Source organism: Ranitomeya imitator, chromosome 9 (assembly GCF_032444005.1).
Source record: "Ranitomeya imitator isolate aRanImi1 chromosome 9, aRanImi1.pri, whole genome shotgun sequence".
NCBI classification, from domain to species: domain Eukaryota; kingdom Metazoa; phylum Chordata; class Amphibia; order Anura; family Dendrobatidae; genus Ranitomeya; species Ranitomeya imitator.
Window position 1 is genome coordinate 154,290,090 of NC_091290.1, and position 16,723 is coordinate 154,306,812.

The window sequence follows — 16,723 nt, forward strand, 5'->3', positions numbered from 1 at the left end:
AGATTATCAGTGGTCTTGTATGTCTTCCATTTTCTAATTATTGCTCCCACTGTTGATTTCTTCACTCCAAGCTGGTTGGCTATTGCAGATTCAGTCTTCCCAGCCTGGTGCAGGGCTACAATTTTGTTTCTGGTGTCCTTTGACAGCTCTTTGGTCTTCACCATAGTGGAGTTTGGAGTCAGACTGTTTGAGGGTGTGCACAGGTGTCTTTTTATACTGATAAGTTTAAACAGGTGCCATTACTACAGGTAATGAGTGGAGGAAAGAGGAGACTCTTAAAGAAGAAGTTACAGGTCTGTGAGAGCCAGAAATCTGGATTGTTTGTTTCTGACCAAATACTTATTTTCCAACATAATATGCAAATAAAATGTTAAAAAAACAGACAATGTGATTTTCTGGATTTTTTTTTTCTCAGTTTGTCTCCCATAGTTGAGGTCTACCTATGATGTAAATTACAGACGCCTCTCATCTTTTTAAGTGGTGGAACTTGCACTATTGCTGACTGACTAAATACTTTTTTGCCCCACTGTATACAGGACAGGAGGAGTGGTACTGTGCAGTGTATATATACAGGAGGAGTGGTACTGTGCAGTGTATATATACAGGAGGAGTGGTACTGTGCAGTGTATATATACAGGACAGGAGGAGTGGTACTGTGCAGTGTATATATACAGGACAGGAGGAGTGGTACTGTGCAGTGTATATATACAGGGCAGGAGGAGTGGTAATGTGCAGTGTATATATACAGGAGGAGTGGTACTGTGCAGTGTATATATACAAGAGGAGTGGTACTGTGCAGTGTATATATACAGGACATGAGGAGTGGTACTGTGCAGTGTATATATACAGGAGGAGTGGTACTGTTCAGTGTATATATACAGGACAGGAGGAGTGGTGCTGTGCAGTGTATATATACAGGACAGGAGGAGTGGTACTGTGCAGTGTATATATACAGGAGGAGTGGTACTGTGCAGTGTATATATACAGGACAGAAGGAGTGGTACTGTTCAGTGTATATATACAGGACAGGAGGAGTGGTGCTGTGCAGTGTATATATACAAGAGGAGTGGTACTGTGCAGTGTATATATACAGGACAGGAGGAGTGGTACTGTGCAGTGTATATATACAGGAGGAGTGGTACTGTGCAGTGTATATATACAGGACAGGAGGAGTGGTACTGTTCAGTGTATATATACAGGACAGGAGGAGTGGTACTGTGCAGTGTATATATACAGGACAGGAGGAGTGGTACTGTTCAGTGTATATATACAGGACAGGAGGAGTGGTGCTGTGCAGTGTATATATACAGGACAGGAGGAGTGGTACTGTGCAGTGTATATATATAGGAGGAGTGGTACTGTGCAGTGTATATATACAGGACAGAAGGAGTGGTACTGTTCAGTGTATATATACAGGACAGGAGGAGTGGTGCTGTGCAGTGTATATATACAGGACAGGAGGAGTGGTACTGTGCAGTGTATATATACAGGAGGAGTGGTACTGTGCAGTGTATATATACAGGACAAGAGGAGTGGTACAGTGCAGTGTATATATACAGGACAGGAGGAGTAGTACTGTGCAGTGTATATATACAGGACAGGAGGAGTGGTACTGTGCAGTGTATATATACAGGACAGGAGGAGTGGTACTGTGCAGTGTATATATACAGGACAGGAGGAGCGGTACTGTGCAGTGTATATATACAGGACAGGAGGAGTGGTACTGTGCAGTGTATATATACAGGACAGGAGGAGTGGTACTGTGCAGTGTATATATACAGGACAGGAGGAGCGGTGCTGTGCAGTGTATATATACAGGACAGGAGGAGTGGTACTGTGCAGTGTATATATACAGGACAGGAGGAGCGGCACTGTGCATTGTATATATACAGGAGGAGTGGTACTGTGCAGTGTATATATACAGGACAGGAGGAGTGGTACTGTGCAGTGTATATATACAGGACAGGAGGAGTGGTAATGTGCAGTGTATATATACAGGAGGAGTGGTACTGTGCAGTGTATATATACAGGAGGAGTGGTACTGTGCAGTGTATATATACAGGACAGGAGGAGTGGTACTGTGCAGTGTATATATACAGGACAGGAGGAGTGGTACTGTGCAGTGTATATATACAGGGCAGGAGGAGTGGTAATGTGCAGTGTATATATACAGGAGGAGTGGTACTGTGCAGTGTATATATACAAGAGGAGTGGTACTGTGCAGTGTATATATACAGGACAGGAGGAGTGGTACTGTGCAGTGTATATATACAGGAGGAGTGGTACTGTTCAGTGTATATATACAGGACAGGAGGAGTGGTGCTGTGCAGTGTATATATACAGGACAGGAGGAGTGGTACTGTGCAGTGTATATATACAGGAGGAGTGGTACTGTGCAGTGTATATATACAGGACAGAAGGAGTGGTACTGTTCAGTGTATATATACAGGACAGGAGGAGTGGTGCTGTGCAGTGTATATATACAGGACAGGAGGAGTGGTACTGTGCAGTGTATATATACAGGAGGAGTGGTACTGTGCAGTGTATATATACAGGACAGGAGGAGTGGTACTGTGCAGTGTATATATACAGGACAGGAGGAGTGGTGCTGTGCAGTGTATATATACAGGACAGGAGGAGTGGTACTGTGCAGTGTATATATACAGGACAGGAGGAGTGGTGCTGTGCAGTGTATATATACAAGACAGGAGGAGTGGTACTGTGCAGTGTATATATACAGGAGGAGTGGTACTGTGCAGTGTATATATACAGGACAGGAGGAGTGGTACTGTGCAGTGTATATATACAGGAGGAGTGGTACTGTGCAGTGTATATATACAGGAGGAGTGGTACTGTGCAGTGTATATATACAGGAGTGGTACTGTGCAGTGTATATATACAGGACAGGAGGAGTGGTACTGTGCAGTGTATATATACAGGACAGGAGGAGCGGTGCTGTGCAGTGTATATATACAGGACAGGAGGAGTAGTACTGTGCAGTGTATATATACAGGAGGAGCGGTGCTGTGCAGTGTATATATACAGGACATGAGGAGTGGTACTGTGCAGTGTATACAGTGGCATGTAAAATTTTGGGGTCCCCTAGTCAATATTGCTGTTACTGTGAACAGTTAAGCAAGTTGAAGATGAAATGCTCCCTAAAGGGGAGTGACAAATGACGCATTTTCCTTTGTATTTTAGACAAAATATATTTTTTTTTTTTTCATTTTTTAAATTTTAAAAATTACTGAAAGGAAAATAGGCTGATGAAAAAGTTTTGGCACCCTGCATGGTTAGTACCTATTCCCTTTGCAGGTATCACAGCTTGTAAACTCTTTTTGTAGCAAGACAAGAGTCTTTCATTTCTTGTTTGAGGCATTTTCATCTATTCTTTGTTGGAGTATTCCTCTATATCTGTGAGATTCCTGGGTCGTCTCACATCTTCTGCTGTTTTGAGGTCTTGCCACAGATTTTCAATGATGCTCAGATCAGGGGACTGTGAGGGCCATTGTAAAACCTTCAGCTTGCACCTTTTGAGGACGTCAATTGTGGATTTTGACGTGTGTTTAGGATCATTATCCACTTGTATAAGCCATAATCTTTTCACCTTCAGCTTTTTTACGGATGATGTTATGTTTGCATCAAGAATTTGTTCTAATTTCATTGACTCCATTCTTCCCTCTACTCGTGAAATGTTCCCCGTGTTATTGGCTGTAACATGACCCCAAAGCATGATTGATTCACCTCCATGCCTAATGGTTGGGGAGATTTTATGCCCTTTTTTCCCCACACATACCTTTGATCATTGCGGCCACAGAGTTCTATGTTAATGTAATTGGTCAACAGGACTTGTTTCCCAAATGCATCAGGCTTATTTATATTTTCTTTTGCATACTTCTGACACTGAAGTTTATGGTGAGGACGCAGGAGAGGTTTTCTTCTGATGACTCTTCCATGAAGGCCATATTTGTGCAGGTGTCTCTGAACAGTACCACAACTCCAAAGTCTGATAAATCTTTCTGAAGGTCTTTTGCAGTCAAGCAGGGTTTCTGATTTGCCTCTCTAGCTATCCTATCAGCAGCTCTCACTGAAATTTTGCTTGATCTTCCAGACTTTATCTTGACCTCCAATATTCCTGATAATTACCATTTCTTAATAACATTTCGAACTGAGGAAAGGGCAACTTGTAAACGCTTTGCTGTCGTCTTATAACCTTCTCCTGCCTTGTAGGCCTCTACCACTTTAATTTTCAGAGTGCTCGGCAGCTTCTTAGAAGATCCCATGGCTGCTGTTTTTAGGCACAAGGTTAGAGGAGGCTGGGTTTTTATAAAGCTGGGAAATTGCATCACCCGACCTTTCCTAACGATGATAGTGAACAAACCATAACTCTAACAGGCTAATTAAGGTCTGAAACCTTGGTCCAAGTTATCTGAGCACAAATCTCCAGGGGTGCCCAAACTTTGGCATTGGAACATTTTCCTTTTTGTAATTTTTAAAATGCAAAAAAAGACAATATTTTTTTTTTGTTTGACTAAAATACAAAGGAAATGTGTTATGTTTAACTGTAGGCCTTTTAGAGAACATTTAATCTTCAACTTGCTTAACTGTTCACAATAACAGTAATTTTGGCCAGACTTTTACATGCCACAGTATATATACAGAATAATACAGATACAGTGTTTGTGGAGACGGGATTGGTGCCACTCTGTGTCTGTGCACTTTGTGGAGATAGTGAACCCATAAAACATATTAGTGAGACTACGAATGACCTTCAGCCCCTCGTCTCCATTGTGCTGACCCCCACCCATTGTCTCTGTGGCTTTGACCCCCCGGCCCCTTCTCTCCTTGGCTCTGACCCCTAGCTCCTCATCTCCGTGGCTCTGACCCCCGGTCCTTTGTCTCCATCACTGTGAACCCTAATACGTTGTCTCCGAGGCTCTGATCCCTGGCCTTTTTTCTCTATTGCTCTGAATCCCGGCCAATCTCTGAGACTCTGACCCCCAGCTCCTTGTCTCCATAGGTCTGACTCTCAGTGACTCTGACCCCCTCCAGCTCGTTCTCGCTGTGGCTCTGACCAATGGCCCCTTCTCTCAATGGCTCTGACCCTGAGCCTCTTCTCTCAGTGGCTCTGACCCACGGCCCCTTCTCTCAGTGGCTCTGACCCCCAGCCCCTTTCCATCAGTAGCTGACCCCTGCTCTAGGCAGCTCTGACCACCGGCCCCTTTCTCTTGATGGTTCTGACCCCTGCTCACGGCGGCTCTGACCCCTGGCCCCTTTCTATCAGTGGCTCTGACCCCGGTCCCTTCTCTCGGAGGCTCTGACCCCTTCTCTCGACGGTTCTGACCCCCGGACCATTTCTATCGGTGGCTCTGACCCCCGGCTCCTTTCTGTTGGTGGCTCTGACCCCTTCTCTCAGCGGCTCTGACCCCTGGCCCCTTTCTATCAGTGGCTCTGACCCCGGTCCCTTCTCTCGGAGGCTCTGACCCCTTCTCTCGACGGTTCTGACCCCCGGCCCCTTTCTATCGGTGACTCTGACCCCCAGCCCCTTTCTATCGGTGGCTTTGACCCCGGCCCCTTTCTATCAGTGGCTCTGACCCCCGGCCTCTTTCTATCGGTGGCTCTGACCCCCGGCCTCTTTCTGTCGGTGGCTGTGACCCCCGGCCCCTTTCTATCAGTGGCTCTGACCCCTGGCCCCTTTCTATCGGTGGCTCTGACCCCCGGCCCCTTTCTATCGGTGGCTCTGACCCCCGGCCCCTTTCTATCGCTCTGACCCCCGGCCCCTTTATATCAGTGGCTCTGATCCCCGGCCTCTTTCTATCGGTGGCTCTGACCCCCGGCCCCTTTCTATCAGTGGCTCTGACCCCCGGCCTCTTTCTATCAGCGGCTCTGACCCCCGGCCCCTTTCTATCGGTGACTCTCACCCCCGCCCCTTTCTTTCGGTGGCTTTGACCCCCGGCCCCTTTCTATCGGTGGCTTTGACCCCCGGCCCCTTTCTATCGGTGGCTCTGACTTCTCTCGGTGGCTCTGACCCCCGGCCCCTTTCTATCGGTGGTTCTGACCCCCGGCCTCTTACTATCGGTGGCTCTGACCCCCGGCCCCTTTCTATCGGTGGCTCTGACCCCCTGACCCTTTCTATCGGTGACTCTGACCCCCGACCCCTTTCTATCGGTGGCTTTGACCCCCAGCCCCTTTCTATCGGTGGCTCTGACCCCCGGCCCCTTTCTATCGGTGGCTCTGACCCCCGGCCCCTTTCTATCGGTGGCTCTCACCCCCGGCCTCTTTCTATCGGTGGCTTTCACCCTCGGCCCCTTTCTATCGGTGGCTCTGACCCCCGGCCTCTTTCTATTGGTGGCTCTGACCCTTGGCCCCTTACTATCGGTGGCTCTGACCAGTTCTCTCAGCGGCTCTGACCCCTGGCCCCTTTCTATCAGTGGCTCTGACCCCGGTCCCTTCTCTCGGAGGCTCTGACCCCTTCTCTCGACGGTTCTGACCCCCGGCCCCTTTCTATCGGTGACTCTGACCCCCAGCCCCTTTCTATCGGTGGCTTTGACCCCGGCCCCTTTCTATCAGTGGCTCTGACCCCCGGCCTCTTTCTATCGGTGGCTCTGACCCCCGGCCTCTTTCTGTCGGTGGCTGTGACCCCCGGCCCCTTTCTATCAGTGGCTCTGACCCCTGGCCCCTTTCTATCGGTGGCTCTGGCCCCTTTCTATCGGTGGCTCTGACCCCCGGCCTCTTTCTATTGGTGGCTCTGACCCTTGGCCCCTTACTATCGGTGGCTCTGACCAGTTCTCTCAGCGGCTCTGACCCCTGGCCCCTTTCTATCAGTGGCTCTGACCCCGGTCCCTTCTCTCGGAGGCTCTGACCCCTTCTCTCGACGGTTCTGACCCCCGGCCCCTTTCTATCGGTGACTCTGACCCCCAGCCCCTTTCTATCGGTGGCTTTGACCCCGGCCCCTTTCTATCAGTGGCTCTGACCCCCGGCCTCTTTCTATCGGTGGCTCTGACCCCCGGCCTCTTTCTGTCGGTGGCTGTGACCCCCGGCCCCTTTCTATCAGTGGCTCTGACCCCTGGCCCCTTTCTATCGGTGGCTCTGGCCCCTTTCTATCGGTGGCTCTGACCCCCGGCCTCTTTCTATTGGTGGCTCTGACCCTTGGCCCCTTACTATCGGTGGCTCTGACCCCCGGCCTCTTTCTATCGGTGGCTCTGACCCCCGGCCCCTTTCTCTCGGTGGCTCTGACCCCCTTTTTATCGGTGGCTCTGACTTCTCTCGGTGGCTCTGACCCCCGGCCTCTTTCTGTCGGTGGCTGTGACCCACGGCCCCTTTCTATCAGTGGCTCTGACCCCTGGCCCCTTTCTATCGGTGGCTCTGACCCCCGGCCTCTTTCTATTGGTTGCTCTGACCCTTGGCCCCTTACTATCGGTGGCTCTGACCAGTTCTCTCAGCGGCTCTGACCCCCGGCCTCTTTCTATCGGTGGTTCTGACCCCAGGCCTCTTTCTATCGGTGGCTCTGACCCCCGGCCCCTTTCTATCGGTGGCTCTGACCCCCGGCCCCTTTCTATCGCTCTGACCCCCGGCCCCTTTATATCAGTGGCTCTGATCCCCGGCCTCTTTCTATCGGTGGCTCTGACCCCCGGCCCCTTTCTATCAGTGGCTCTGACCCCCGGCCTCTTTCTATCAGCGGCTCTGACCCCCGGCCCCTTTCTATCGGTGACTCTCACCCCCGCCCCTTTCTTTCGGTGGCTTTGACCCCCGGCCCCTTTCTATCGGTGGCTTTGACCCCCGGCCCCTTTCTATCGGTGGCTCTGACTTCTCTCGGTGGCTCTGACCCCCGGCCCCTTTCTATCGGTGGTTCTGACCCCCGGCCTCTTACTATCGGTGGCTCTGACCCCCGGCCCCTTTCTATCGGTGGCTCTGACCCCCTGACCCTTTCTATCGGTGACTCTGACCCCCGACCCCTTTCTATCGGTGGCTTTGACCCCCAGCCCCTTTCTATCGGTGGCTCTGACCCCCGGCCCCTTTCTATCGGTGGCTCTGACCCCCGGCCCCTTTCTATCGGTGGCTCTCACCCCCGGCCTCTTTCTATCGGTGGCTTTCACCCTCGGCCCCTTTCTATCGGTGGATCTGATGCCCGGCCCTTTTCTATCGGCGGCTCTGACCCCCTGCCCCTTTTTATCGGTGGCTCTGACTTCACTCGGTGGCTCTGACCCCGGCCCCTTTCTATCGGTGGCTCTGACCCCCGGCCCCTTTTTATCAGTGGCTCTGACCCCCGGCCCCTTTCTATCAGTGGCTCTGATCCCCGGCCCCTTTCTATCGGTGACTCTGACCCCAGGCCCCTTTCTATCGGTGGCTCTGATCCCCGGCCCCTTTCTATCGGTGGCTCTGACCCCCGGCCCCTTTCTATCAGTGGCTCTGACCCCCGGCCCCTTTCTATCAGTGGCTCTGATCCCCGGCCCCTTTCTATCGGTGGCTCTGACCCCCGACCCCTTTCTATCGGTGGCTCTGACCCCCGGCCCCTTTCTATCGGTGTCTTTGGCCCCCGGCCCCTTTCTATCGGTGACTCTGACCCCCAGCCCCTTTCTATCGGTGGCTTTGACCCCGGCCCCTTTCTATCGGTGGCTCTGACCCCCGGCCCCTTTCTATTGGTGTTGGTGGCTCTGACCCCCGGCCCCTTACTATCGGTGGCTCTGACCAGTTCTCTCAGTGGCTCTGACCCCCGGCCTCTTTCTATCGGTGGCTCTGACCCCCGGCCCCTTTCTCTCGGTGGCTCTGACCCCCGGCCCCTTTCTATCGGTGGCTCTGACCCCCGGCCCCTTTCTATCAGTGGCTCTGACCCCCGGCCCCTTTCTATCGGTGGCTCTGACCCCCTTTTTATCGGTGGCTCTGACTTCTCTCGGTGGCTCTGACCCCCGGCCCCTTTTTATCGGTGGCTCTGACTTCTCTCGGTGGCTCTGACCCCCGACCCCTTTCTATCGGTGGCTCTGACCCCCGGCCCCTTTCTATCGGTGGCTCTGACCCCCGGCCCCTTTCCATCGGTGGCTCTGACTTCTCTCGGTGGCTCTGACCCCCGGCCCCTTTTTATCGGTGGCTCTGACCCCCGGCCCCTTTCTATCGGTGGCTCTGACCCCCGGCCCCTTTCTATTGGTGGCTCTGACCTCCGGCCCCTTTTTATCGGTGGCTCTGACTTCTCTCGGTGGCTCTGACCCCCGGCCCCTTTTTATCGGTGGCTCTGACTTCTCTCGGTGGCTCTGACCCCCAGCCCCTTTCTATCGGTGGCTCTGACCCCCGGCCCCTTTCTATCGGCGGCTCTGACCCCCGGCCCCTTTCTATCGGTGGCTCTGACCTCCTTTTTATCGGTGGCTCTGATTTCTCTCAGTGGTTCTGACACCCGGCCTCTTTTTATCGGTGGCTCTGACTTCTCTTGGTGGCTCTGACCCCCGGCCCCTTTCTATCGGTGGCTCTGACCCTCGGCCCCTTTTTATCAGTGGCTCTGACTTCTCTCGGTGGCTCTGACCCCCGGCCCCTTTTTATCGGTGGCTCTGACCTCCGGCCCCTTTCTATCGGTGGCTCTGACCTCCGGCCCCTTTTTATCGGTGGCTCTGACCCCCGGCCCCTTTCTATCGGTGGCTCTGACCCCCGGCCCCTTTCCATCGGTGGCTCTGACTTCTCTCGGTGGCTCTGACCCCCGGCCCCTTTCTATTGGTGGCTCTGACCCCGACCTCTTTCTATCGGTGGCTCTGACTTCTCTCGGTGGCTCTGACCCCCGGCCCCTTTTTTATCGGTGGCTCTGACTTCTCTCGGTGGCTCTGACCCTCGGCCCCTTTCCATCGGTGGCTCTGACTTCTCTCAGTGGCTCTGACCTCCGGCCCCTTTCTATCGGTGGCTCTGACCCCCGGCCCCTTTCTATCGGTGGCTCTGACCCCCGGCCCCTTTTTATCGGTGGCTCTGACTTCTCTCGGTGGCTCTGACCCCCGGCCCCTTTTTATCGGTGGCTCTGACCCCCGGCCCCTTTCCATCGGTGACTCTGACTTCTCTCGGTGGCTCTGACCCCCGGCCCCTTTCTATCGGTGGCTCTGACCCCCGGCCCCTTTTTATCGGTGGCTCTGACTTCTCTCGGTGGCTCTGACCCTCGGCCCCTTTTTATCGGTAGCTCTGACCCCCGGCCCCTTTCTATCGGTGGCTTTGACCTCCGGCCCCTTTTATCGGTGGCTCTGTCCCCCGGCCCCTTTCTATCGGTGGCTCTGACCCCCGGCCCCTTTTTATCGGTGGCTCTGACCTCCGGCCCCTTTCTATCGGTGGCTCTGACCTCCGGCCCCTTTTTATCGGTGGCTCTGACCCCCGGCCCCTTTCTATCGGTGGCTCTGACCCCCGGCCCCTTTCCATCGGTGGCTCTGACTTCTCTCGGTGGCTCTGACCCCCGGCCCCTTTTTTATCGGTGGCTCTGACTTCTCTCGGTGGCTCTGACCCTCGGCCCCTTTCCATCGGTGGCTCTGACTTCTCTCAGTGGCTCTGACCTCCGGCCCCTTTCTATCGGTGGCTCTGACCCCCGGCCCCTTTCTATCGGTGGCTCTGACCCCCGGCCCCTTTTTATCGGTGGCTCTGACTTCTCTCGGTGGCTCTGACCCCCGGCCCCTTTTTATCGGTGGCTCTGACCCCCGGCCCCTTTCTATCGGTGGCTCTGACCCCCGGCCCCTTTCCATCGGTGGCTCTGACTTCTCTCGGTGGCTCTGACCCCCGGCCCCTTTCTATCGGTGGCTCTGACCTCCGGCCCCTTTCTATCGGTGGCTCTGACCCCCGGCCCCTTTTTATCGGTGGCTCTGACTTCTCTCGGTGGCTCTGACCCCCGGCCCCTTTCTATCGGTGGCTCTGACCTCCGGCCCCTTTCTATCGGTGGCTCTGACCTCCGGCCCCTTTTTATCGGTGGCTCTGTCCCCCGGCCCCTTTCTATCGGTGGCTCTGACCCCCGGCCCCTTTTTATCGGTGGCTCTGACTTCTCTCGGTGGCTCTGACCCCCGGCCCCTTTTTATCGGGTGGCTCTGACCCCGGCCCCTTTCCATCGGTGGCTCTGACTTCTCTCGGTGGCTCTGACCCCCGACCCCTTTCTATCGGTGGCTCTGACCCCCGGCCCCTTTCTATCGGTGACTCTGACCCCCGGCCCCTTTCCATCGGTGGCTCTGACTTCTCTCGGTGGCTCTGACCCCCGGCCCCTTTCTATCGGTGGCTCTGACCTCCGGCCCCTTTCTATCGGTGGCTCTGACCCCCGGCCCCTTTTTATCGGTGGCTCTGACTTCTCTTGGTGGCTCTGACCCCCGGCCCCTTTCTATCGGTGGCTCTGACCTCCGGCCCCTTTCTATCGGTGGCTCTGACCTCCGGCCCCTTTTTATCGGTGGCTCTGTCCCCCGGCCCCTTTCTATCGGTGGCTCTGACCCCCGGCCCCTTTTTATCGGTGGCTCTGACTTCTCTCGGTGGCTCTGACCCCCGGCCCCTTTTTATCGGGTGGCTCTGACCCCGGCCCCTTTCCATCGGTGGCTCTGACTTCTCTCGGTGGCTCTGACCCCCGGCCCCTTTCTATCGGTGGCTCTGACCCCCGGCCCCTTTCTATCGGTGGCTCTGACCCCCGGCCCCTTTTTATCGGTGGCTCTGACTTCTCTCGGTGGCTCTGACCCCCGGCCCCTTTTTATCGGTGGCTCTGACCCCCGGCCCCTTTCTATCGGTGGCTCTGACCCCCGGCCCCTTTCCATCGGTGGCTCTGACTTCTCTCGGTGGCTCTGACCCCCGGCCCCTTTCTATCGGTGGCTCTGACCCCCGGCCCCTTTTTATCGGTGGCTCTGACTTCTCTCGGTGGCTCTGACCCTCGGCCCCTTTTTATCGGTAGCTCTGACCCCCGGCCCCTTTCTATCGGTGGCTTTGACCTCCGGCCCCTTTTATCGGTGGCTCTGTCCCCCGGCCCCTTTCTATCGGTGGCTCTGACCCCCGGCCCCTTTTTATCAGTGGCTCTGACCTCCGGCCCCTTTCTATCGGTGGCTCTGACCCCCGGCCCCTTTTTATCGGTGGCTCTGACCCCCGGCCCCTTTCTATCGGTGGCTCTGACCCCCGGCCCCTTTCCATCGGTGGCTCTGACTTCTCTCGGTGGCTCTGACCCCCGGCCCCTTTTTTATCGGTGGCTCTGACCCTCGGCCCCTTTCCATCGGTGGCTCTGACTTCTCTCAGTGGCTCTGACCTCCGGCCCCTTTCTATCGGTGGCTCTGACCCCCGGCCCCTTTCTATCGGTGGCTCTGACCCCCGGCCCCTTTTTATCGGTGGCTCTGACTTCTCTCGGTGGCTCTGACCCCCGGCCCCTTTTTATCGGTGGCTCTGACCCCCGGCCCCTTTCTATCGGTGGCTCTGACCCCCGGCCCCTTTCCATCGGTGGCTCTGACTTCTCTCGGTGGCTCTGACCCCCGGCCCCTTTCTATCGGTGGCTCTGACCTCCGGCCCCTTTCTATCGGTGGCTCTGACCCCCGGCCCCTTTTTATCGGTGGCTCTGACTTCTCTCGGTGGCTCTGACCCCCGGCCCCTTTCTATCGGTGGCTCTGACCTCCGGCCCCTTTCTATCGGTGGCTCTGACCTCCGGCCCCTTTTTATCGGTGGCTCTGTCCCCCGGCCCCTTTCTATCGGTGGCTCTGACCCCCGGCCCCTTTTTATCGGTGGCTCTGACTTCTCTCGGTGGCTCTGACCCCCGGCCCCTTTTTATCGGGTGGCTCTGACCCCCGCCCCTTTCCATCGGTGGCTCTGACTTCTCTCGGTGGCTCTGACCCCCGACCCCTTTCTATCGGTGGCTCTGACCCCCGGCCCCTTTCTATCGGTGACTCTGACCCCCGGCCCCTTTCCATCGGTGGCTCTGACTTCTCTCGGTGGCTCTGACCCCCGGCCCCTTTCTATCGGTGGCTCTGACCTCCGGCCCCTTTCTATCGGTGGCTCTGACCCCCGGCCCCTTTTTATCGGTGGCTCTGACTTCTCTTGGTGGCTCTGACCCCCGGCCCCTTTCTATCGGTGGCTCTGACCTCCGGCCCCTTTCTATCGGTGGCTCTGACCTCCGGCCCCTTTTTATCGGTGGCTCTGTCCCCCGGCCCCTTTCTATCGGTGGCTCTGACCCCCGGCCCCTTTTTATCGGTGGCTCTGACTTCTCTCGGTGGCTCTGACCCCCGGCCCCTTTTTATCGGGTGGCTCTGACCCCGGCCCCTTTCCATCGGTGGCTCTGACTTCTCTCGGTGGCTCTGACCCCCGGCCCCTTTCTATCGGTGGCTCTGACCCCCGGCCCCTTTCTATCGGTGGCTCTGACCCCCGGCCCCTTTCTATCGGTGACTCTGGCTTCTCTCGGTGGCTCTGACCCCCGGCCCCTTTCTCTCGGTGGCTCTGACCCCCAGCCCCTTTCTATCGGTGGCTCTGGCTTCTCTCGGTGGCTCTGACCCCCGGCCCCTTTTTATCCGTGGCTCTGACTTCTCTCGGTGGCTCTGACCCCCGGCCCCTTTCTCTCGGTGGCTCTGACCCCCGGCCCCTTTTTATCGGTGGCTCTGACTTCTCTCGGTGGCTCTGACCCCCGGCCCCTTTCTCTCGGTGGCTCTGACCCCCGGCCCCTTTTTATCGGTGGCTCTGACTTCTCTCGGTGGCTCTGACCCCCGGCCCCTTTTTATCGGTGGCTCTGACCCCCGGCCCCTTTCTATCGGTGGCTCTGACCCCCGGCCCCTTTCCATCGGTGGCTCTGACTTCTCTCGGTGGCTCTGACCCCCGGCCCCTTTCTCTCGGGGGCTCTGACCCCCGGCCCCTTTCTATCGGTGGCTCTGACCCCCGACCCATTTTTATCGGTGGCTCTGACTTCTCTCAGTGGCTCTGACCCCCGGCCCCTTTTTATCGGGTGGCTCTGACCCCGGCCCCTTTCCATCGGTGGCTCTGACTTCTCTCGGTGGCTCTGACCCCCGGCCCCTTTCTATCGGTGGCTCTGACCCCCGGCCCCTTTCTATCGGTGGCTCTGACCCCCGGCCCCTTTTTATCGGTGGCTCTGACTTCTCTCGGTGGCTCTGACCCCCGGCCCCTTTTTATCGGTGGCTCTGACCCCCGGCCCCTTTCTATCGGTGGCTCTGACCCCCGGCCCCTTTCCATCGGTGGCTCTGACTTCTCTCGGTGGCTCTGACCCCCGGCCCCTTTCTCTCGGTGGCTCTGACCCCCGGCCCCTTTCTATCGGTGGCTCTGGCTTCTCTCGGTGGCTCTGACCCCCGGCCCCTTTCTCTCGGTGGCTCTGACCCCCGGCCCCTTTCTTTCGGTGGCTCTGACTTCTCTCGGTGGCTCTGACCCCCGGCCCCTTTCTATCAGTGGCTCTGAGTTCTCTCGGTGGCTCTGACCCCCGGCCCCTTTTTATCGGGTGGCTCTGACCCCGGCCCCTTTCCATCGGTGGCTCTGACTTCTCTCGGTGGCTCTGACCCACGGCCCATTTCTATCGGTGGCTCTGACCCCCGGCCCCTTTCTATCGGTGGCTCTGACCCCCGGCCCCTTTTTATCGGTGGCTCTGACTTCTCTCGGTGGCTCTGACCCCCGGCCCCTTTTTATCGGTGGCTCTGACCCCCGGCCCCTTTCTATCTGTGGCTCTGACCCCCGGCCCCTTTCTATTGGTGGCTCTGACCTCCGGCCCCTTTTTATCGGTGGCTCTGACTTCTCTCGGTGGCTCTGACCCCCGGCCCCTTTCTATCGGTGGCTCTGAGTTCTCTCGGTGGCTCTGACCCCCGGCCCCTTTTTATCGGGTGGCTCTGACCCCGGCCCCTTTCCATCGGTGGCTCTGACTTCTCTCGGTGGCTCTGACCCCCGGCCCCTTTCTATCGGTGGCTCTGACCCCCGGCCCCTTTCTATCGGTGGCTCTGACCCCCGGCCCCTTTCTATCGGTGGCTCTGGCTTCTCTCGGTGGCTCTGACCCCCGGCCCCTTTCTCTCGGTGGCTCTGACCCCCGGCCCCTTTCTTTCGGTGGCTCTGACTTCTCTCGGTGGCTCTGACCCCCGGCCCCTTTCTATCGGTGGCTCTGAGTTCTCTCGGTGGCTCTGACCCCCGGCCCCTTTCTATCGGTGGCTCTGACCCCCGGCCCCTTTCTATCGGTGGCTCTGACCCCCGGCCCCTTTTTATCGGTGGCTCTGACTTCTCTCGGTGGCTCTGACCCCCGGCCCCTTTTTATCGGTGGCTCTGACCCCCGGCCCCTTTCTATCGGTGGCTCTGACCCCCGGCCCCTTTCTATTGGTGGCTCTGACCTCCGGCCCCTTTTTATCGGTGGCTCTGACTTCTCTCGGTGGCTCTGACCCCCGGCCCCTTTCTATCGGTGGCTCTGAGTTCTCTCGGTGGCTCTGACCCCCGGCCCCTTTTTATCGGGTGGCTCTGACCCCGGCCCCTTTCCATCGGTGGCTCTGACCCCCGGCCCCTTTTTATCGGTGGCTCTGACCCCCGGCCCCTTTCTCTCGGTGGCTCTGACCCCCGGCCCCTTTCTATCGGTGGCTCTGGCTTCTCTCGGTGGCTCTGACCCCCGGCCCCTTTCTCTCGGTGGCTCTGACCCCCGGCCCCTTTCTATTGGTGGCTCTGACCCCCGGCCCCTTTTTATCGGTGGCTCTGACTTCTCTCGGTGGCTCTGACCCCCGGCCCCTTTTTATCGGTGGCTCTGACTTCTCTCGGTGGCTCTGACCCCCGGCCCTTTTCTCTCGGTGGCTCTGACCCCCGGCCCCTTTTTATCGGTGGCTCTGACTTCTCTCGGTGGCTCTGACCCCCGGCCTTTTCTCTTCATCATTTTGACCTTCAGGTCCAGACGTTTGTGGTCTGGCACAGATGAGAGCTGTGATATCGCCCAGGATATGATGGTGGATGATGGGCGTTCTGGTCCCCTGGTGACATTACCATGATGAGATGGAGCAGACAGCAGCAGGAGGAGCGGATCTTGGTGCCGCAGGATGCCCGGCCGCCAGGTGCGGGGGGCAGCGGGTGAATCCCTGGTAACACCCTGGTAATGCAGGGGTGAGATGCTCTGCAGCAGCCCAGCCTCCTGGAACTTACACAAAGATGGCAGCCCCTCCCCCACTGCCGGGAGATGACAGACCCCGGGAGATGAGTGCGGGACCCCGTTACCTTCATGTCATTGATGATGGCCTGGAAGAGCCCCCCCAGCGCCCCGCACTCCTTGTCCACCGCCTCCATGTTTCGCCGATGTTGGGGTCCCGGGAGTCCAGCGGGTGACAGCAGACGCGGCTTCTACGGGGTCCGGAGCGGAGAGTCCCGACAATTCCCCAGTCAGTGCCCCATGTCCGGGGAGCAGCGGCCGCCCAGCATCCCCAGAGCAGAAACGGGAGCACCGGGCTCTGCAGCGATCTGCCTGCCTGCTGCCTGCACTGCAGACTGGGGAGGGAGGAGGAGGAGGGACGGAGCTGTCACAGCCGGAGGGAGGGGGCGCTGTCTGTAACGGGGGGATCATCCCCGGACACATGGAGTCACACACTGCCCCACTGACGTCACAACAATGGATAGACCCCAGCACTGCCCCAGTGACGTCATATAAATGGAAAGACCCCAGCACTGCCCCACTGACGTCATATAAATGGAAAGACCCCAGCACTGCCCCACTGACGTCATATAAATGGATAGACCCCAGCACTGCCCCAGTGACGTCATATAAATGGATATACACCAGCACTGCCCCAGTGACATCATATGTATGCCCCAGTGA

At 56.9% G+C, this 16,723-nt stretch overlaps 1 protein-coding gene across 3 annotated transcripts in view; it reads right to left on the reverse strand.

Moving 5' to 3' along the window:
• Nucleotides 1-16,397, reverse strand: part of MTSS2 (MTSS I-BAR domain containing 2) — a 69,707-nt gene extending 53,310 nt beyond the window's left edge. For all 3 annotated transcript variants that reach the window (XR_011315284.1, XM_069739537.1, XM_069739536.1), the window contains exon 1: nt 16,129-16,397. Coding sequence is in view for 2 of the 3 variants with exons in the window: in XM_069739537.1 (XP_069595638.1) it covers nt 16,129-16,197 (69 nt within the window). In the remaining variant the exon portion in view is untranslated. The remainder of the gene's footprint in view (nt 1-16,128) is intronic.
• Nucleotides 16,398-16,723: the final 326 nt, after the last annotated feature.